This window comes from Haliotis rufescens, unplaced genomic scaffold (assembly GCF_023055435.1).
Source record: "Haliotis rufescens isolate VD_foot unplaced genomic scaffold, xgHalRufe1.0.p SCAF_3, whole genome shotgun sequence".
Lineage (NCBI taxonomy): Eukaryota > Metazoa > Mollusca > Gastropoda > Lepetellida > Haliotidae > Haliotis > Haliotis rufescens.
In genome coordinates, this window is record NW_025964001.1 from 63,680,283 (window position 1) to 63,703,189 (window position 22,907).

The 22,907-nt window shown below is 40.8% G+C and overlaps 1 protein-coding gene across 3 annotated transcripts in view; it reads left to right on the plus strand.

Moving 5' to 3' along the window:
* Nucleotides 1–22,907, plus strand: part of LOC124132385 (pyruvate carboxylase, mitochondrial-like) — a 60,438-nt gene that overhangs the window by 15,655 nt on the left and 21,876 nt on the right. For 2 of the 3 annotated variants that reach the window (XM_048403274.1, XM_048403273.1), the window contains exons 2-11: nt 2,588–2,783; nt 4,019–4,203; nt 4,805–4,970; nt 5,446–5,591; nt 7,005–7,122; nt 8,469–8,739; nt 11,150–11,312; nt 12,295–12,477; nt 13,239–13,473; nt 15,932–15,940. In XM_048403274.1, coding sequence (XP_048259231.1) covers nt 2,612–2,783; nt 4,019–4,203; nt 4,805–4,970; nt 5,446–5,591; nt 7,005–7,122; nt 8,469–8,739; nt 11,150–11,312; nt 12,295–12,477; nt 13,239–13,473; nt 15,932–15,940 — 1,648 coding nt within the window. In that variant the 5' untranslated portion in view covers nt 2,588–2,611. The remainder of the gene's footprint in view (nt 1–2,587; nt 2,784–4,018; nt 4,204–4,804; nt 4,971–5,445; nt 5,592–7,004; nt 7,123–8,468; nt 8,740–11,149; nt 11,313–12,294; nt 12,478–13,238; nt 13,474–15,931; nt 15,941–22,907) is intronic. The other variant, XM_048403275.1, reaches the window with a different exon arrangement.

Below are 22,907 nucleotides of genomic sequence, written 5' to 3' on the forward strand. Positions count from 1 at the left end.
GTCATGGAGAATGTTACATTGTACAGTGATGCTTATGCTTCACTGGGGACTATTACAAGTTCCAAATATTTCGTTCCCTCTTCAGTTAACCATCATCCTATATTATCATGATTATCACATCTCAATGTTATGGTAATTACATGTATATCCTAGACTTATTCATCACCATGAAGTATGTTTATGTCCTGTTTGACTGACGCAATGCTATAAGTAGGTCAAAATACTCTGTTCCTTCATGATTGGAATAAGCTCGACTACAACTACATAGCATGTTGAACATGTCACATCAAATACAAGCAGAAGGAAAGCCTACTAGCAGGAGTTTTTCAGCTGAAATTTCAAATGTTACATTCCTTTGATTTGATTATATATATTGAGGGCTCGCTAGGTCAAGGCCACAATTTTGCTTGTGAAGCTCTACGCTGGTTTTGCGTTCAGCAGAGGTATTTTGAATGATTTCAAGCGCATGAGCAAGGGAAATTCTGTAGTGGAATGGGTGACGTCATGTTGTAGATGTGTATCATTATAGAAAGGACATATGATACAGAGCGCCAGATAACTTTTTGAGCAATTGAGATTTTACTCTAGGGTTTCTTTTTTAATTGGGTTATTACATTTTTCATTGGGTAACCAATATTTCTTCACTCCTCTATTCATCATTCTATTGGGTTTTTCCAAAAGTTAGTGAACATTTTAAGATTTACAAAAAATGAAATTATCTTTTAGTTGTATATAACTGTTCCAAATATATAGGCTTTACTCGGAAAGTAAATTAGCTTGTAATTGTGTTTCGGAAATGTTTCATTGGGTATTTACGTGAGCTGTTTTTATACATTTAATTTTTCATTTAATGCATGCATTTCTGTACCCAAGTTAATTGAAAGTAGTTAGGTTTTGAATATTTTTTGGGGGGTATTTGACGCAAATATGCTGCTTATCTGTAGCTCTGCGATACACTGTATAACGGTACCCCAGTTGTTTTTGTGACAGATTCTGCTGAGCCATCTGTTTCTCTATCAGTGTGTATGACAGTATTAAATGCAATATCTAGCCATAGTATCCGGTCTGTTAACTTGATCAAATATCTCCCACAAGTCATTTAACAAATTCTCAACAATGCATTCCACATGACCGGGGCACCTGCACCATTAAGTATTGTTTGAACTTTGTGGAAATGAACATTTCCGTCTTTGCTTTACATTGCCATTACAATTATTCCACTTTAATGAGTAAATGGATCGGTCAATAGTGCACCTCGAAGGGTCGGCCAGACATTAACATTGTAAATGACACCGTAAACTTACGATCAATATCAGGGCATTAATGTGTGTCACGATGTTCGTGAGATTTACGTCACTCTCAATCGTCTATTTCTGTCAACATTGAAAACATTATTCTCAGCATTGATTTTTGCAAATTTTACACAAGGGAATCTCAGCTCTGGCTGCTAAGCTCAGAAAGCTAGCTCCACTTACAAACCTCAGTATGTGTTATCAAGTTCTTGAGCTGGAGGTGATGTGAATTTATGAAACAGGACATTAAATATGTAGGGTGCCTAAATATTCAAATACTACCGGAGCAAACCTCAAGGACCGCATGTAATAGAACCGCTTCTTTTTAGAACGGGGCCACGGGTGGCCCAGTCGTCTTAGGCGCCGCAATTCGCTGTGCAGAATTGTGTCCCTTGGGCACGCCAGAAACCTCTGATTGTGGGTTCGAATCCCGGTTCGCCCCGATTATGTTTCTAGGTTTGTCAGCACCATACCCATGCTCGTGGGTTTTACCGAAGTGGTAAACGTCTAAGACCTGCATCACTTCGGGCTTTCCTCCCACATTAAGCTGACACGCCGTGATATAACTGGAACACTGTTAAAAGCGGCGTTAAACCAAACTCACTCACTCTTTTTAGAACACTCAGCCAGGGGAGGTAAGAAGTGTCCCAGATAGGGAACACCTGATTATCATGGATATATATCTCATTATATTTTAATACCAAAGATTAAATGCAAAATTGCGTCTTAGCATGGTTAGGTATGCCTTATTTTATCAATCATGGCAATAATGAATTATAAATTGACTTTTAATGACAGCCAGTATTTTTGTCAGTCAAATATCACGAAATGTGTTGTAATTAGGGTTTCAAGTTCACTACTGAAAATAGCTGCTATGAACATGTGTCTACAGCTAGCTTAACCTTTTGAACCGGCTTGAAATATTTCTCGTCAACTAGTTTCCACGCAGTTTTGATGTAAATATTGAAACGATACAGCAAGGTCATGATATGATACATATCACGATGCATGGGAGATGATATGATACATATATTGATACGCATGTTTTCCTCCAATTGCATGGAAACTTCTTGACAATAAATGTTTCAAAGAAGGTTCAAAAGGAAAAGCTAGCTGTAGACATGTTCGTAGCAGCCATTTTAGTAGTATACTTAGTAGCAAATTACTACACTTTTGGCAATATTTGAAAGACACCCCCAGTAAATATGCGTATCAGGATACATATCATATCGCGATCTTGCTGTATCGTTTCACCCATACTACACATGTGACATGACGTGTGATGTTGTCTGCAGGTACAGTTTCCACACTAACTCACAATGCTGCGGCTCAAGGCCCGAGCCAGTCAGATCTGCCAGGCGGCTGGTCAGCTGACCCGCGTGACTCAGTCAAGTCCTCTCAAGGCCACACAGCCCCAGGCCCTCCGATACTACACAGCAGGCGAATCGGGCACAGTCCAGCCCATCAAGAAACTTATGGTGGCTAACAGAGGTGAGTCTTGACCCTTACACAACAAGTAGTCCCAGACCACAGTGGTCTATCACATTGCAGGGGCTGTTGGGTAGCCTAGTGGTTAAAGCGTTGGCTTGTCATGGAGACCCGGGGGCACGGGTGGCCCAGTCGTCTAAGGAGCCGCGATTCGCTGTGCAGAGTTGCCTCCCTTGGGCACGCCAGAAACCTATGATTGTGGGTTCGAATCCCGGTTCGCCCCGATTATGTTTCTAGGTTTGTCAGCACCATACCCGTGCTGGTGGGTTTCACCAAAGTGGTAAACATCTGAGACCTGCATAACTTTGGGCTTTCCTCCCACATTAAGCTGACACGTCGTGATGTAACTGGAATACATACCTACAATCATAGGTTTCTGGCTTGCCCAAGGGAGGCAACTCTGCACAGCCAATCGCAGTGCCTTAGACGACTGGGACACCCGTGCCCCTGTAAGTTCATTGAAGTTGTAAGGTCAGCCATGCGAGGATCCACTGAAAGTGGGTTTGAATCCCAGATTGATTAGGAGTCTTGGTTTGTCAGCATCACCTAAATGCTTGTTGGTTTCACCAAGTTGTACCCATCTAAGACCAGCATCACTTTGAGCTCTCCGCCCATGCTACCATGCTGTGATATAACTGAAATACTCTTCAATAGTGTTGAATGTTTGTGAAACCCAGCTCAAATGCTCAATATTTACCCCCACCCACAAAGTGGAAGGGGGATATAGGAATGGGTGCTGTCCATCCGTCTTTCTGTCTGTCCGTGTGTCAAGTTTTGTTTCTGGAGCAGAACTAAAAAAACATGAGAGATATCTTAACCAAACTTGGCACACAGATAGGTCTAGTGGTGAACTGGTGCCTTTTGATAGTTTGGGATTTTAAATTTTTTTATTTTTCGAGTTTCCATAGCAACGACTTTGACTTAGACTAAAAATGGCAGAACTGGACGTGTAATATTGGTGGGGGATATGAGTATCTCATGCTTGTTAGTCATTCTTACAAAATCTTGATTTGGTTTGTTTCTAATCATAACATTAGCTATGGATATTGACTAAATTGTTGCCCTATTGATGGGAGTGAAGACTGTGTTAACAGCCAAAGAAAGGAGCTGTTGTCATAGGAACAGGGTTAGTACCAGTGGTAGCTATAATCATGATAATCATAATGTTCATGACAGCAGCCTATGTTATGTACAGCTTTGACATGATGTATACATGATATTTTGCTGTTTTATTAAAGGTGAGATTGCTATCCGAGTGTTCCGAGCATGTACAGAAATGAACATCCGTACGGTGGCAATCTACTCCGAACAGGACAAGATGCACATGCATCGTCAGAAGGCAGACGAGTCCTACTTCATCGGCAAGGGCCTCCCTCCTGTAGCAGCTTACCTCAACATCCCAGAAATCATCACCGTCGCTCAGGTTAGTTCATCACCATCGCTCAGGTTAGTTCATCACCGTCGCTCAGGTTAGTTCATCACCATCACTCAGGTTAGTTCATCACCGTCGCTCAGGTTAGTTCATCACCGTTGCTCAGGTTAGTTCATCACCGTCGCTCAGGTTAGTTCATCACCGTCGCTCAGGTTAGTTCATCACCGTCGCTCAGGTTAGTTCATCACTGTCGCTCAGGTTAGTTCGACATCGTCACCCAGGTTAGTTCAACATCGTCACCCAGGTAAGTTCAACATCGTCACCCAGGTTAGTTCAACTCCATCACCCAGGTTTGTTCATCACCATCATTTAGGTGAGTTCTACAGCATCACCCAGGTTAGTTCAATAGCAGTTACCTTAAGGTACAGGCCATTTTCAGTGTCAATTAGGATAGGCTAGATTAGGTAGATTTGCGTTATGTTGATATATGCTGTTTTCACAGCCCTATGATTGGTATTTATTAAATAAAGCCTGGAAAGCACTTTTCTAGCATTTCCGACAGTACTTTAGTGCTCTGTTACTGAATACATAGCTAATATGTAAGCTTTCAGTATATAGAGCAGATTTTAAGTGTTATGTTTCTGTTAAACAGGAAAATGATGTAGATGCAATACACCCAGGATATGGGTTTCTGTCGGAGAGAGCCGACTTCGCCAAGGCATGTAACGATGTCGGGATCAAGTTTGTCGGACCCTCATCGGAAGTGGTGAGGAAAATGGGAGACAAGGTCGAGGCCAGACAAGCAGCCATGGAAGCAGGTGAGCTATCCTCGTGGATTCCTATTGGCTAATAACATGACAGATGGATTATGGGTAGTCTGGGAAACAAGTGGCGGGGTGGCTTTCACAGTGGAAGAAGAAGAAGAACTTTTATTAGAGTGTCGCACATTGTTCAGCATAGAATTGCTACGTAGTTCGGGTAGATGTGTACAATGGCCGGCCAGTATGACCTATGAGACACTAAAGTCATTAACATGTATGAAACATGTATAGATTAAAACAAAGCACTCTTAATAAATAAATAAATAAATAAATAAATAAATAAATAAATAAATAAATAAATAAATAAATAAATAAATAAATAAATAAATAAATAAATAAATAAATAAATAAATAAATAAATAAATAAATAAATGATGTTTAAGCTTGCCAGCCAACTTATACGGGGTGTTTAACGATTGTGCCTTGCCAATCAGAATGCCAGAATCATGAGGTCCGATATTTCTGCTTGTAGGCGTCCAAGTAGTGCCAGGAACGCCAGGCCCAGTAGCGTCGGCCAAGGATGCTCTCGAGTTCTGTGAGCAGTATGGGCTTCCTGTTATTTTCAAGGCAGCCTACGGTGGAGGTGGACGTGGAATGAGGGTTGTCAAGAATATTGAGGTTTGTATGCCGAATGTGGTAACAGAATTTGTACTATCTCATTAAAATCAGATCTTAGTTCTCTCTATCGCTAAACAAAGATCTGAGGACATCCCATTACGGGTCATGTCAGAACGACCCTTCATCCAACTAATCTGAGCGTCGCTTACCAGATCATGAAAGTGACAGTCGGAATGTGTTTTCTAATCATGCAACCACGATATGTTTAACACGGGGTATTCCGAACAACAGTTACGGGTTTTATGATTATATCCATACAATCTAGGCCATCTATAAGCCATTCCAGAATGTTCTTCTTATCAGTTTTAAAATTTTTAATCGAGAATACGTCAAATTATGTTTCGAAGAGTAGTCGCCAGTTTGAAACTAGTATCGTAAAGCTCGAGAAAGCTGCCTTCTGATTGGCCAATGTTGATTTCTTGTCAGTCATTTCATTGGTCGGTCAAAATTTGCGAAAGTTCGTTATGACATGACCCGTAATAGGATGTCCTCAGATCTTTGTTTAGCAGTAGCGAAAACTAAGATCTGATTTTAATGAGATTGGGAATTTGTAGGGCCAAATGAGTACCTGGTTTGTCTGTCTGGTGTCACCTGCATCAACATATGTGGACATCTCCCAAACTGTTGGACAGGAGAATGTAAATCTTGGCTTCAAATTCTGAGGAAATTTGCAAATTGTCTGATAATTGTTTTTGACTTGTTAATTGACCTTTTAAAATTGGCAGTTAACAGTTGCGTAGCTACCAGCACAAAAAGCAAGTGCTTTCACTTTGAAATCATTGAAAAAAAAAGAAGAAAAAAAAAGTGCTTTAGTGCCTTCCACCTCTTTCAGTCGTTTGTTACAGTTACATGATCTTTTGATAATTAAAATTTTGACCCGCCTACCAGTGACAAAATTGTCATTGAGTTGATTCGATGTTGTTTGCTTTTTACATTTCTTTTACCCTTTTTACGAACACCTGGTGTCAAATGATTTTCAGTGGTCAATTCAGTTAATTTTCACAGCTAATTTGACTTAACGCCAAATGGAATCTGTTTCCATGGATAATCTCAAGTGGTTATTCTCTTGCACTGATAATCTATATTTTATGAAGATATCTGTGTTTGATCACAATAATCAAACTGTTTTATACTTAAAATGTGTAATGTTCAGAGGATGGTAAGGATAGATCGTGATATCTGTTTTCGATGTGTTGCACAGGCCTGCTTGTGTTTGATAGCGTAATGAGTGTTTAAGAAAAATAAGTACTGGAATATGATTGTTTACATGGTTATTTACCCTAGCTATGCTCCTGTTAAAGACCAATCAAACATGTTTCAGAATGTTATCAAATCTGTTTTATCTGTATAGTTTTATTTGTGACAATGCTGACAATGTCATTTCCTTATGGATATGTGTTTGTCTTAATGCAGGACGTTGAGGAGAGCTTTGACAGAGCATACTCCGAAGCATTGTCAGCGTTTGGGAATGGAGAACTCTTCCTGGAGAAGTTTATCGAGAGGCCAAGACACATAGAAGTCCAAATCTTAGGTATGTCGTGCATAAGCCCATCTTCCCGATATTGTGTTAAAACGAGTCTTACATCGCGAAGTGCATCAAATCACGTGAGCACCTTGATTAAAAGCATGAACAAATTTAGAAGTTAGTGGTGCACATGCTTTGCAAATCCTGCAGTCGACAGAAATCTGCATGACACTTTACGAACCCGATTTCGATTTCAGTGCGCGATTTTGATTGGACTATGCATAGACTCGTTAGTCCAGCCAAAATGTAACTCCATAATACCAGCCTAGTTCGGCAAGGGTGCAAACTGGAAACTTTTACAGTCAGTTAACTCACTTGCCTCGGGAAGAGTGGATCTAGAGCAACTGTAGTAGTGTTGTGACTAGCTTTACAACGTCTTCTCAAGGCAAGGGAGTTAATAAGTCCAGTTTCCATCCTTGACGACATAGGCTGGAATTATGGAGTTACATTTTGGCTGGACTAACGAGTCTATGCATAGTTCAATCAAAATCGAGTAACGAAATCGACGTCAGGTTTGTAAATTCTGTGCAGATTTCGATCAATTGCAGGATTTGCAAAGCAGGTTTACCGCAAACTTTCTTTGAATAATCATTATAATAGTGTTTATTTCTCTCACCAACATACTTCCTCTTGTCAGGTGATCTGTCACTTCTGGGAAATAAACAGCAAGAAATGCCAAATAAGAATAATTGATTGGATTGATTTGAAACCTCAGGAACAACTGTGACAGTCTCTGGCTTGGACAGTACAAATATGTTTTGTCTGCTTGCAAAAAAAAGTGCTTGGTATCCATTTTAAGATATTAAAGGCATGTAAAGTTCTCTCCCGAAAGAGACTGTAAGGAAAAAAGAGTTTGTCAACAAATTTAACATGATCATAAATATGTAAGAATAATCACATTGTTAAATATCAAATATTTAGAATAGAGATAGAGTACCGTATTCGACGTAATAAGCGCCCATGGCGATATTTGCTAATATATTGGCTAGTGAACAATCCGAATTAGCACCCCTTCCAATTGACCAATGTACACAAGGCTTATTTATTCGCGTATAATACACACTCCCCTTAATTATGGGGAATTTAATTCTGGAAAAATATATCTGTCGTACGTAAACATTTCAGGCTGTCAGCATAAACTACGAAATTTATCTTTCAACTCTGTTTTTTTCACCAAAATAATATTCTAATAAGAGCCCCCTATTCCTAATTTTGAGAGCGCCCTGGGCGCTTCTTACGTCGAATACGGTATTTTCAGCAGCATCTATAATGTGTTGGTCGATATTTTGATGGTGGTCAACAAAATGGTCAAATTATGGTCTTCGGGTCTAAGAACTGCACAACTTCTCCAGGTGATGGCCACGGGAATGTGATCCACCTGTACGAGCGAGACTGCTCCGTGCAGCGACGTCATCAGAAGGTGGTAGAGATAGCGCCTGCACCCCATTTGCCGCAACACCTGCGTGACAGCATGACTGCGGACGCTGTGAAACTGGCCCGCCATGTTGGCTACGAGAATGCAGGGACGGTTGAGTTTCTTTTGGACAAAAATGGCCATTACTACTTCATCGAAGTGAACGCTCGTCTGCAGGTGGAACACACGGTGACGGAGGAAGTTACAGGGTAGGGAGGCTGTGTTTATGTTGGGATGAGATGCTGCATGCTTCATATGTTTGTGTGTTATTAAGGCCATAATAATTAAATTGCTGGATTATCATCCCTGCCGGACTTACGACTAACCCCCCCCCCCACCGCCCGACAAATAAATTTTATTTGCCCCAGTGAAATGTTTAAAGCAATGTAACAACATCAGCTTTGAAACGACCTTTTCATGTTTACGACATGCTGTAAACTGGTCTACAACCGACTCTCGGTGCACGCCTGCCTATCGTCCGCTTGCTGTAGGCTGTCAAGATGGTGCTCGCTATTTTGATAATAATTTGTTATTTCAGTCATCTATTGTTCAGTCTTCAACTTGACGACTTTTATAGATAACAAAAAATAAAAAATAAAAAGCCTCCCTCCCCACTTTTGAAAAAAAGTGGATGATAATCTAGCAATTACCGGTAATTTTTGATGGCCTCATTGCATTAGAAACATGCATGTACACAAGATATCTCCTCCAGATAACCTTTTGAGCAATTGAGTTTTTACTCAAAGGTTTCTATTTTAATTGTGTTATTACAGTTTTCATTGGGTAACCAATATTTTTTCACTCATCTATTCATCACTCTATTGGTTTTTTCCCAAAATGATTAAACATTTTGAGATTTAGAAAAAAATGAAATAATGTTTTAGCTGTATATAACGGTTTTAAATATAGGCTTGACTCGGAAAGTAAATTGGTTCATAATTGTGTTGTACGCATGTTGAAAAAGCTTCATTGGGTATTTACGTGTGCTGTTTTCAAACAATTAAGTTTTTCATTTAATGCATGTGTTTCTGTACGCAAGTTAGTTGAAAGTAATTGGGTTTTGATTAATTTTTTGGGAGTATTTTACGCAATATGCAGCTTATATGTAGGTCTGATGTGTTCCTGGGTTTAATGCTGTGTCCCTTTGGGATTCTGGGTGTAGATCACTGAGCCAATCTCAGCTCTCCTCTCATACTTGTTGTGAAGATACACCAATCAGAACTCTCCTCTCATACATGTTGTGAAGATACACCAATCAGAACTCTCCTCTCATACATGTTGTGAAGATTCACCAATCAGAACTCTCCTCTCATACATGTTGTGAAGATACACCAATCAGAACTCTCCTCTCATACATGTTGTGAAGATACACCAATCAGAACTGTCCTCTCATACATGTTGTGAAGATACACCAATCAGAACTCTCCTCTCATACATGTTGTGAAGATACATCAATCAGAACTCTCCTCTCATACATGTTGTGAAGATACACCAATCAGAACTCTCCTCTTTGTAAATGTTGAGAAAGAAACTGATGATGGTATAACCTTCGAAAGTTACATGGGGCAAGGGTGGCTCGGTCGTCTAAGATACCACACTTGATCGTTGCGTCCCTTGGGCACGCCAGAAACCTATGGTTGTGGGTTCGAATCCTAGTTCGGCCCGATTAAGTTTCTAGATTTGTCAGCACCATACCCGTGCTCGTAGGTTTCACCAAAGTGGTAAACGTCTGAGACCTGCATCACTTCGGGCTTTCCTCCCACATTAAGCTGACACGCCGTATTATAACTGGAATACTGTTCAAAACAGCATTAAACCCAACTCTCTCACTAAATCGAATGTCACATTGTGAATAGAGATAAAATATTTCAAAACAAATTTTCTGTGAAAAAAACCTTTTTATTATATTCATTAAAATGCACAGATTAAATTTCATTAGCAGTTTCCAGTGGTTTATTTCCATGTCTGTAGAGGTGGATTGTATTTCATATCTGGGTAGTGTCAGAGAGTATAGCACAGGTCATGTATTCACCATCAGCGTTAGGCACTGAAATAGGCACTTGTCCTATAGTCCTTGCCAAACTGCCCAGTGGTTAAGGTATCCTAAGGACTAGAGACATTTGCACTTCTTAAGGGTTTTGCTATATGTTACCATTATAAGAACTAGTTGACTAAAGTTGACCTGTGAAGATCCGAGTAGAATAGGTCTTCAGCAACCCATGCTTGCTGTAAAAGGCGACCATACTTGTCGTACATGTCGTGAAAGGCGACTAACGGGATCGGGTGGTCAGGCTCGCTGACTTGGTTGATGCATGTCATCGATCCCAATTGCGTGGATCGATGTTCATGACATTAATCACTGGATTGTCTGGTTCAGACTCGATTATTTACAGACCGCCATCATATAGCTGGAATATTGCTGAGTGCGGCGTTAGACAACAAATAAACAAATGTTAGTTTCTATTGCTGATCATAATAATGACAACAACAAAACCCTTCAGTCACCTGTTTTTTTTATCGTATCCACGTGGCAGATAGTTGTCAAATTCTGAATGCTGTACAATGATGACCTACAACATAGTTTATGGGTGTGGCTCATTGTCCGCTCTCTCCCCCCAGGATCGACCTGGTTCAGTCCCAGATCAGAATCTCTGAGGGCAAGTCTCTCCCAGAGCTCGGCCTCAACCAGGAGGACATCCGACTCAACGGAGCAGCCATTCAGTGTCGGATGACCACGGAGGATCCTGCCCGCGGCTTCCAGCCAGACACAGGCAGGATTGAGGTGGGTACCTGTCTTTGTACATCTGTAGAGTGCCCCATTTTAGAGCTGCCCATAGGGATTCTGGGTTGGACTAGGTCCTCTATACCCTTGTAGTGAGACTAGGCGGCTTAATGGAAGGGGGGAGGGGGGGGAGGGAGGGGGCACGGGTGGCCCAGTTGTCTAAGGCCCCGCGATTCGCTGTGCAGAGTTGCGTCCCTTGGGCACGCCAGAAACCTATGATTGTAGGTTCAAATCCCGATTCGCCCCAATTATGTTTCTAGGTTTGTCAGCACCATACCCGTGCTCGTGGGTTTCACCGAAGTGGTAAACGTCTGAGACCTGTATCACTTGGGGCTTTCCTCCCACATTAAGCTGACACGCCGTGTTATAACTGGAATATTGTTAAAAGCGGTGTTAAACCCAACTTACTCACTCACTAATGGAATGGGTGGTTAGATTCAGTGACTGGTAGATTTGATGTCATCGTACTTTAATGATGTGGGCTGTTGCTCATAATATTATTCACAGGATTGCTTGGTCCTGTCCCGAGTATTGACTGCCAGTCCCTGTGGACCAGCAAATAAAGTACCTTATAAGTCTTTGTTGTTGAACAAAACATCAGCGATATTCATATTAGTATATTTTTTTCAAGCTTGTCTGTTACCATCCCCTTGTCTATTTTTAGTGCAAGGAAATAACATTTCACTTTGCTTCGAGGATAAATATATATTTGCTGCGACTGGTCTCGAAATGTTATAAAAAAATCTAATAGAAAATTGTGACTGAACTTTGTGTGAATGACGTGTAGATCAAAGTTACTTCAGAGATGACGTCATTGCATTGAACATGATGTTGAATGAATTCAAACCAAGTACTTTCCATGTGATTTTGGATTTGTTGAAATAATTAGGGGGAATGGTTAGTTTTAGAGTTGCCTGACTGGCAGTTTCAAAAGCCAACTGGAACTCTGTCCACTGTATTATCATGTCACATTTCTGTGTAGGTATTCCGGAGTGGAGAGGGTATGGGGATCCGTCTAGACAGTGCGTCGGCTTTTGCAGGAGCAATTATCTCCCCCTATTACGACTCTCTGCTGGTCAAGGTCATTGCCCAGGCTCGAGACCACCCATCCGCATGTTCCAAGATGTTACGAGCTCTCAAAGAGTTCCGTATTCGTGGAGTCAAGGTGAGTTGTCCGTCTGACATTCATCCTGTGAGCAACGCCTTCATATAGATCATTAATTTTTGTGCTTCTGAACGCAGCTGAACAATAATTTATTAACATGGTGATACCGAGAATTGTATACATTACATATTCATAAGCAGATAAGAAGTAGATAAATTAAGGAAGGACTATGTGAGGCTATTGTTTGTCTTTAGTCTTAGGTTCCTGAATGTATAATTGGTTCATCCAATTGATACAATTTGGGTATGATCACAGGCAAGACATGCGTAGCATTATGAATACGTAGTTATGCAGGATAAGAATACAAATAAAAAAATATCTACATCTAGATTATGAATAAAACTGACTTGTTTGTTATAATTTTGAATTGATGTCTGTTCATTGGATAAAATACATTCAAAGTTAAATGATTAATTTGTAAAGTGTCTGTTTTTCAGAATTTTTAAATGAAATCTGTAGGAAAAAAGTGATTTGTTTGCATACTGTAGTTTTATTTCAAGCATCTCTGATGGGTGGGGGCGGTCGGGTAGCCTAGTGGTTAAAGCGTTCGCTCGTCACGCCAAATACCCGGGTTTGATTCCCGACATGGGTACAATGTGTGAAGCCCATTTCTGGTGTCCCTAGCCGTTATTTTGCTGGAATATTGCTAAAAGCGGCGTAAAAACGTACTCACTCACTCACAGTTGACAGGGGAGATGATATATGGGAGAAGGGTACACCATATTGGATGGTAAGAGTTAGCTCCCTTGCTTGTGTTTCAGACCAACATTCCGTTCCTGCTGAATGTGTTAGAGAATCAGGAATTCCTCACTGGTGTCCTCGACACATACTTCATCGACGAAAACCCACAACTGTTCAGTTTCTACCCGAGCCAGAACCGAGCCCAGAAACTCCTGTACTACCTTGGTCAGGTGATAGTCAACGGGGCCTCCACCCCACTAGCAACCAACCTGAAGCCTTCCGAGATCACCCCGACTGTACCCGAGACCCCCGTAGGTAGGTTGAGCTGTGTTGTACTGGGCGAATGCTTTTTGGTTTCAAGGTATGTTAGATTTGCGGTGAGCAGTTTGGGAAATCGTGTAGCTTATTTAGAGGTTATTTAGAATAGATGTGTTGTGGTATTGAATTACTGTAAATCTTGAAATTAAAGCGTTTCCAAATTAATACGACTGCTGACCCCTAGCCAAAAATCCGACTCAAAATCAATGCGACTCCCCCACCCCATCCCTAGTGGAATGATGCATATCCTTACCCTAATCCAATCAAACAGCAAATAGAAACGCTTATTAGCGCTGAGTAAAGAACTTCTGTACTAACAATAAACAGTGTTTTCCTAAACACAACACACAGTTTATATGTTTATTCTGTTGACTGACATTAAGGAAGTTCAAAGGCAATAAAATAATTGAACCAAAAACAGTTCACTGATTGGAGTGGTCAGTGATGCTTAGTTTGACACGAGTGGGTAGAACTCTTGACCCCAGCAGTGATAATGCACCAGATACCTATTGTGCAATTCCTATTCTTTAAATGACATTGTTATGTACTTGTTACAACTGCTGCTCAATAAACCGTGTTTGTGTCTATATTCAAGTTGGTATTTCCCCTCTCAAAAGTCTGCAGATTGTTGATAGTCATTTTGGAGAAAGAACTGCGAAGTTTCTTAATGCGGACAAAGACCACTGTCATTTTTCGCATTTAATTCACGCTCGCATCAGTTTCAAGATTTACAGTATACATGGTGTATAGACATCTTGTTAGGTTAACATTTTGTTATTAATATTTGTGTAGTGAAGTTCTAAGAGAGAGTTAAGAATTCATTAAATGAAAATGGAACAAAAATAATTACAAAATATGCAATGGGCAGATGACTATTGCTTTGATGTAAGTTGAGTCTTATCTTAGTTCCTGGTAGTTATCAATTAAAAGCAATTCCAAAATTTCAATTTGCATGATGTTACCATAGTTACCTGGTAGTTTTATCCTGAAAGTCTTGTACCATGTTTACTGTTGGCTAAAGCAGTTAATATTGTGTTTTGTCCAGTTCTGGAGTTCAGTTTCCCTAATAAGCAAGAGAAAATGAGTGTATTTATTCAAAATCTATTACCGTATTCGACGTAATAAGCGCCCTTCTCTAATATGCGCCCACGGCGATATTTGTTGATATATTGGCTCATGAACAATCCCAGTTAGCACCCCTTCCGATTGATCAATGTACACAAGACTTATTTATTCGTGTATAATACACACTCGTGTGTTATATGCACCCTTAATTATGGGCAATTAAATTCTGGAAAGATATATCTGTTGTATACATACAAACATTTTCAGGCTGTCAGCATAAACCACGAAATTTATCTTTCAACTTTGTTTTTTTCTCTCACCAAAATACCATTCTAATAAGAGCTCCTTATTTATAATTTTTAGAGCGCCATGGGCGCGTATTACGTCGAATACGGTATATCAATAACAATTCTGCTATCTGAAAGATGTTTTTTGTTTACTTCTATTCATGCATAGAAAACCATGAATTCTATTAATGTAAGTCAGAAATCATTAGACTGTGAAGATCCAAGGATAGAATAGGTTTTCAGCAACCCATGCTTGCCGTAAAAGGTGACTATGCTTGTCGTAAGAGCTGACTAACAGGATCGGGTGGTCAGACTCACTGACTTGGTTGATGCATGTCATCATATCCCAGTTGCGTGGATGTCAATTGCTGGATTGTCTGGTCCAGACTCGATTATTTACAGACCGCCGTCGTATTGCTGGAATATTGCTGAGTGTGATGTTAAACAACAAACAAACAAGCAAACAAAGCTATTATAACTATGAGTTCTATTAATATAAGTCAGAAATCAATACCAGTTATTTTCACTGTTGCCTTTAATAAACATGTTTGTCCAATCTCATTAAAATCAGACCTCAGTTTTCGCTACCGCTAAACAAAGATCTGAGGACATCCCATTAGGGGTCACTTCAGAACACTTTCATCCGACCAATCAGAGCATCGCTTACCAGATTATGAAAGTGACAGTCGGAATGTGATTTCTAATCTTGCAACCTCGAAAACTCCGAACGATAGTTACGGGTTTAACGACTGAATCCATACAATCTAGACCATCTTTTAGCCATTCCAGAATGTTCTTTTGTTCAGGTTTCAAATCTGTAATCGAGAATTTGTCAAAATATGTTTCGAAGCGTAGTCGCCAATTTGAAATTAGTGCTGTAAAGCACGAAAAAGCTTCTGATTGGTCATTCCATTGGTCGGTCAAAGTTCGCGCAAGGTCAGTCTGACGTGACCCGTAATGGGATGTCCTCAGATCTCTGTTTAGCGGTAGCGAGAACTAAGATCTGATTTTAATGAGACTGCATGTTTATCAAAAGCTGTCAGTTCGATGGGAATGTAAATAATCTCTGATGAAATTAACGTCGTGTTCTGAAATGTTTACAGGTTTTCAAGGTAAGTGTGCAATTTATGATGCAATCACGGTCAGCATGATTATTTCAGTATGTTAAATTTTTGTAGTCAGATATCTCAAAATAGACATGCTTTATTAACTGGATTTCGCATTATAAAGATTTCTTTATCCTCCAGTGATAAATAACCCAATAACAATATGATTTAATTTGCTGCAAAAAATCTCTCTCTTTTTTTTATGTCGATTTGCATGGTTTATTTTGTACTGTCTGTGAAGTCTGGTATTTCAGAAAAAGTGGTGCTTTTTATGTCAAGCAGAATCCATCCAATTATTCATGATAATTCAGTGAAACCCTGTTTCTTTGAAGCCTAAAATATCCATAGTTCGCAACAAGCTAGCCTACTTGATTAGGCACCAGAATTCACCATGTAGAGTTGTGCCCCTTAGTGGTGCCAGGATACACTGATTATAGGTTAAAATGAATTGTTCTGATGATCCTTGGTTTGTGGGACCTGCATCACTTCGGGTTTCCTCTCACATTAAGCTGACATGCTGTGATATAACCTTGAACATTGTTCAAAGTGGCGTTAAGCTCAGCTCACTACTTGGTGTGCACCATTTTCGGTTTTCTCACAGATTACATAACAATTAACTGTGATATATACTGTTCATAGGGGAAAAAAGTGATTTGTTTGCATTTTGTAGTTTTATTTCAAGCATCTCTGTTTGGTGGAGGCGGTCGAGTAGCCTAGTGGTTAAAGCGTTCGCTCGTCACGCCGAAGACCTGGGTTCGATTCCCGACATGGGTACAATGTGTGAAGCCCATTTCTGGTGTCCCTAGGCGTGATATTGCTGGAATATTGCTAAAAGCGGTTTGTGAGGACCACATCCATGCTGCACCATTTTGGGTTTTCTCACAGATTACATTAACTGTGATATATTCTGTTCATAGTGGAGTCAAACATCGGAGGGATACGAATATAGGATTAAAGAATTGTGAACGTTCGTGACTTGTAGTGTGTTCACAGAGTTCTAGATAAGTTTTGTGATTAAACAATATATCACGTGACTAACCATGGGTCCGGGTAGACCTGTGGGTACCCTGGCCCTATTGAGTACCCACCCGACCCGAGTCCCTGAGCCCCCGAGTGCCCTAGCCCTACAAGAACACTAACATTAATATTATGATGTTTTCTTATAGCTAAAAAGGGACCACGATTCGCTGTGCAGAGTTGAGTCCCTTAGGCACGCCAGAAACATATGATTGTGGGTTCGAATCCCGGTTCGCCCCGATTATGTTTCTAGGTTTGTCAGCACCATACCCGTGCTCGTGGGCTTCACCAAAGTGGTAAACGTCTGAGACCAGTGCCACTTCGGGCTTTCCTCCAAAATTAAGCTGACACGCCGCGATATAACTGGAATACTGTTAAAAGCGGCGTTAAACCCAACTCACTCACTCACTCACTCTTATAGGTAAACATTTTAGATGTGGTTGTATTATTTATTCTTTTATGCGAAACTGATAACATGGTGAATGACTTTCGTGTATTCTTCTGTTGTATGGTGCAGTAAGGTGCCTCGAGCTATACAATGAACACTAACACTCTTTCTTTCACATAGATTAAATCATAGACATTTTAATAATGCTTATTTTAGAAAAAAATGAATACTCTTAACACCTCCTAGTAGACACCCTTAGGGTGAGGGGCGGTCGGGTAGCCTAGTGGTTAAAGCGTTCGCTCGTCACGCCAAAGACCCGGGTTCGATTCCCGACATGAGTACAATGTGTGAAGCCCATTTCTGGTGTCCCCCGCCGTGATATTGCTGGAATATTGCTAAAAGCGGCGTAAAACCATATTCACTCACTCACTCACTCCTTAAGGGTGAAATAAATTAAGTGCTTTGTGTCGACAAGTTTTCGCTGCCCTTCTGAATCAGAACTGTGGAATTCAGATTTCTCGCCTTGAAAGTTTTTAAAAGATATGCTGCAGTGTAACAATTGTAAGTAAATGGAAATTACATCAGTTGCCTCATTGCTTGTTCATTGTACCGTAGCTACCCTCTGTATGTTTGTCTGGCCTTGAACTTTGATTTCAGCTCATAAGCTCATCTCAACCGAAGGTCAAGGTGAGGTTATGTAATGGCATCCATCGTCATTCCTCCGTGTCAGGCAGAAACTTGTTTACATTGACGATCGTAAGGCTGCCAACTGAATTCAAATCTGATTTTAAATATGGCCGCTCTGGCTGCCATTTTGACGTGTTATTTGACTCAAAACTTTGATATTTGTTCATTTTGTGAAATTAAAGAAACAGTATGAGGTAAGTTTTAATGATATCATATGTTATGGTTTGGCGTAGATACTTTAATGTTAGGTTCACATGGCCCCACTTGCACAAAGCGATCTTAGCACTAACATGATCGTAACTCCCATACTTTAACATGGCTTACGACAGTCTTAGCGCTAAGATCGCTTTGTGCAAGCGGACCCTGCACTTATGGATCTAGTGAATGTTTGTCATTGCCAATGTTGCCTTTGTTGTCATTGTTTGTAAATATCGGCTACAATCGAAACCGATGAAACAATGAAGTTGAAACTTGACATTAAAGGTCCAGTAATGTTTTAATGTTGACATGATCTACAGCTTTGTCGTGAAACTAATATTTATACGCTTTGTCCCTCACAAAGTGAAAGTCAATTTTTAAATAAATGAAGACATCAGTGTTTTGGATTGGTTCCAATCTTTTGTTTCCTTTTCTTGCTTCTAAATTGGAAATTTAGTAATATTTAGAAAATCATCTATCTTGCAACTGCTTGGATGATGAAGTTGGTTCTGATCTGGGTCCAGTGGGAAACAAGCAAGTGTTCTAACCAATGAAAACTTACATAACATCGTAAAAAACACTTAGCTTTTTTTTGTATATTATGATATATTCCTTTCTACCTCTACAGTTACTGGCAGTCCATGATTATTAACTGTATCATCCATATGTGAATACATTCTTAGAAGAATGGTTGATTTATATCACTGGTTTAGTGTGATGTCAAAATATTGATGCTGAAAAAATACTTAATATGCTAAATGTGCCTGTGTCTTTTCTTTTGTAACAAAACGTTAGTGTCGTGACTTGCCTGCCATTGGGCACACAGTTGAAAATTTGTATGTTGTTTATTTCTACTAGGGTTAGAAATTATGTATTTCCCACAAAGTAGGAAGGGGATATAGGAATGGGTGCGGTCTGTCCATCCTTCCAGGCCCAGTCGTCTAAGGCGCCGCGATTCGCTGTTCAGAGTTGCATCTTAGGCACGCCAGAAACCTATGATTGTGGGTTCGAATCCCGGTTCGCCACGATTATGTTTCTAGGTTTGTCAGCACCATACCCGTGCTCGTGGGTTTCACCGAAGTGGTAAACGTCTTGAGGCCTGCATCACTTCAGCCTTTCCTCCCACATTAAGCTGACACGCCGTGATATAACTGGAATACTGTTAAAAGCGGCGTTAAACCCCACTCACTCACTCACTGTCCCGACCCGACCCGAGTCCCTGAGCCCCCGAGTGCCCTAGCCCTACAAGAACACTAACATTAATATTATGATGTTTTCTTATAGCTAAAAAGGGACCACGATTCGCTGTGCAGAGTTAAGTCCCTTAGGCACGCCAGAAACCTATGATTGTGGGTTCGAATCCCGGTTCGCCACGATTATGTTTCTAGGTTTGTCAGCACCATACCCGTGCTCGTGGGTTTCACCGAAGTGGTAAACGTCTTGAGGCCTGCATCACTTCAGCCTTTCCTCCCACATTAAGCTGACACGCCGTGATATAACTGGAATACTGTTAAAAGCGGCGTTAAACCCCACTCACTCACTCACTGTCACATATTTTATGTTAATCGATGCTGATAAGATGAAAGTGTCACTTGAATGTCACATTTTGATGCTCACGCCATAAGTCGCCATCTTATAAACTCACTGAACGAAGTTACCCAGTTTGACTTACCATTAAGTTTGGACTTTCTGCCTAGACAAATGTTTCTTCTTTCTAACTTTTGGGGTACACTTTCTCAGTGTACAGTCATTAAAACAAATAACAGAATATATATCACTAACATCCACCAGTAGCAGCACCAGGAAGTAACATGTTAGTTTGCTTTGATTTAAGGGAGATTGGCACCACATCTAATACTTTGTAGGACAGGGGCCTAGACTGTGGGAGATTGGCACCACATCTAATACTTTGTAGGACAGGGGCCTAGACTGTGGGAGATTGGCACCACATCTAATACTTTATAGGACAGGGGCCTAGACTGTGGGAGATTGGCACCACGTCTAATACTTTGTAGGATAGGGGTTTAGACTGTGTGAGATTGGCACCGCATCTAATACTTTGTAGGACAGGGGCCTAGACTGTGGGAGATTGGCACCACATCTAATACTTTGTAGGACAGGTGCCTAGACTGTGGGAGATTGGCACCACGTCTAATACTTTGTAGGACAGGGGCCTAGACTGTGGGAGATTGGCACCACATCTAATACTTTGTAGGAAAAAGGCCTAGACTGTGGGAGATTGGCACCACGTCTAATACTTTGTAGGACAGGTGCCTAGACTGTGGGAGATTGGCACCACATCTAATACTTTGTAGGAAAAAGGCCTAGACTGTGGGAGATTGGCACCACGTCTAATACTTTGTAGGACAGGGGCCTAGACTGTGGGAGATTGGCACCACATCTAATACTTTGTAGGATAGGGGCCTAGACTGTGGGAGATTGTCACCACGTCTAATACTTTATAGGACAGGGGCCTAGACTGTGGGAGATTGGCACCACATCTAATACTTTGTAGGACAGGGGCCTAGACTGTGGGAGATTTGCACCACATCTAATACTTTATAGGACAGGGGCCTAGACTGTGGGAGATTGGCACCACGTCTAATACTTTATAGGATAGGGGTTTAGACTGTGTGAGATTGGCACCGCATCTGATACTTTGTAGGACAGGGGCCTAGACTGTGGGAGATTGGCACCACATCTAATACTTTGTAGGACAGGTGCCTAGACTATGGGAGATTGGCACCACGTCTAATACTTTGTAGGACAGGGGCCTAGACTGTGGGAGATTGGCACCACATCTAATACTTTGTAGGACAGGGGCCTAGACTGTGGGAGATTGGCAACACCTCTAATACTTTGTAGGACAGGGGCCTAGACTGTGGGAGATTGGCACCACGTCTAATACTTTATAGGACAGGTGCCTAGACTGTGGGAGATTGGCACCACCTTTAATACTTTGTAGGACAGGGGCCTAGACTGTGGGAGATTGGCACCACATCTAATACTTTATAGGACAGGTGCCTAGACTGTGGGAGATTGGCACCATGTCTAATACTTTGTAGGACAGGGGCCTAGACTGTGGGAGATTGGCACCACGTCTAATACTTTGTAGGACAGGGGCCTGGACTGTGGGAGATTGGCACCACGTCTAATACTTTGTAGGATAGGGGCCTAGACTGTGGGAGATTGGCACCACGTCTAATACTTTGTAGGATAGGGGCCTAGACTGTGGGAGATTGGCACCACGTCTAATACTTTGTAGGACAGGGACCTAGACTGTGGGAGATTGGCACCACATCTAATACTTTGTAGGACAGGGCCCTAGACTGTGGGAGATTGGCACCACATCTAATACTTTGTAGGACAGGGGCCTAGACTGTGGGAGATTGGCAACACCTCTAATACTTTGTAGGACAGGTGCCTAGACTGTGGGACATTGGCACCACGTCTAATACTTTATAGGATAGGGGCCTAGACTGTGGGACATTGGCACCACGTCTAATACTTTGTAGGACAGGTGCCTAGACTGTGGGAGATTGGCAACACCTCTAATACTTTGTAGGAAAAAGGCCTAGACTATGGGAGATTTGCACCATATATAATACTTTTTCTTGCTTTGTTAGTGGTGATGTGCTTCTGTTTGTCATTTTTTTAAACTTTTCTTTACACAGGCTAGGCTTTCAAGGTTCCATATATTTGATAATACAAGTCGATATTAAATCCTGTTCATGCATGCTCAGGTTCGTGAAAAAATGTGAAATATCTCTGTTTCTTTTAGATTGATGGTGTTTTTTATCCACACCATTTATTTTGAAAAATGTTGATTAAAGTGTTCAAGTGAAATGTCAAACCCAGGGGCGATGTCATATTATCAGGCCAGAACATGTACCCCATGTTTGTCATTCAAGCTGTTTCAGCAACCCATGCTTGCCTTAAGAGGTGACTATGCTTGTTGTAAGAGGCGACTAACAGGATCGGGTGGTAAGCTCGCTGACTTGGTTGATGCCTGTCATCATATCCCAATTGCGTGGATCGATCATAACTCCCATACTTTAAAATACACTTGGTACTTACAACTGTCGTAACACTACGATCACTTGTGGAACAGGTCCCTGGATGATCTTGCTTCTTTTTGTTTGATGCTCATGCAGTCACCCACTGGTTTGCCTGGCTCAAACTGAAATATTGACTATTTTGTGAACTGTTTCAATGTGGAAAAGTTATATATACCTGTTAAATCAAAGCAGCTTTATGGAAATCAATCATCAGTTTGATTAAAGATCAAATTATATTAATTGCATTTATTCCTAAGTATTATTTCCAGTTCATCTCAAATTTATAGATACATTATTGTAATGGTTGAAAAATCACTAATAATACAAGCATATTAAAGTTTTATTTATATGTAAAATCACTAAATGTTTTTGCTATAAAAGTATTAAGACTAATGGAAATTCTGATCATAACAACTTGACTGGCAGTCTATCAGTATGTCCGGCAGCTTTACTTGCCGCAAAGGTATATTAGCCAATGGTAAAATCCTTTGTATTCAGTGTGGGACCACAAAGTTCTCAACAGGTACAGGAATTACCGCTCATGTTTTGTGAGGAGAAGGCAACAAACATTGTGAAATTTGTGTTTATGTTATTGTCGTAATTGTCAGACCTTTTGCTGCTTCTG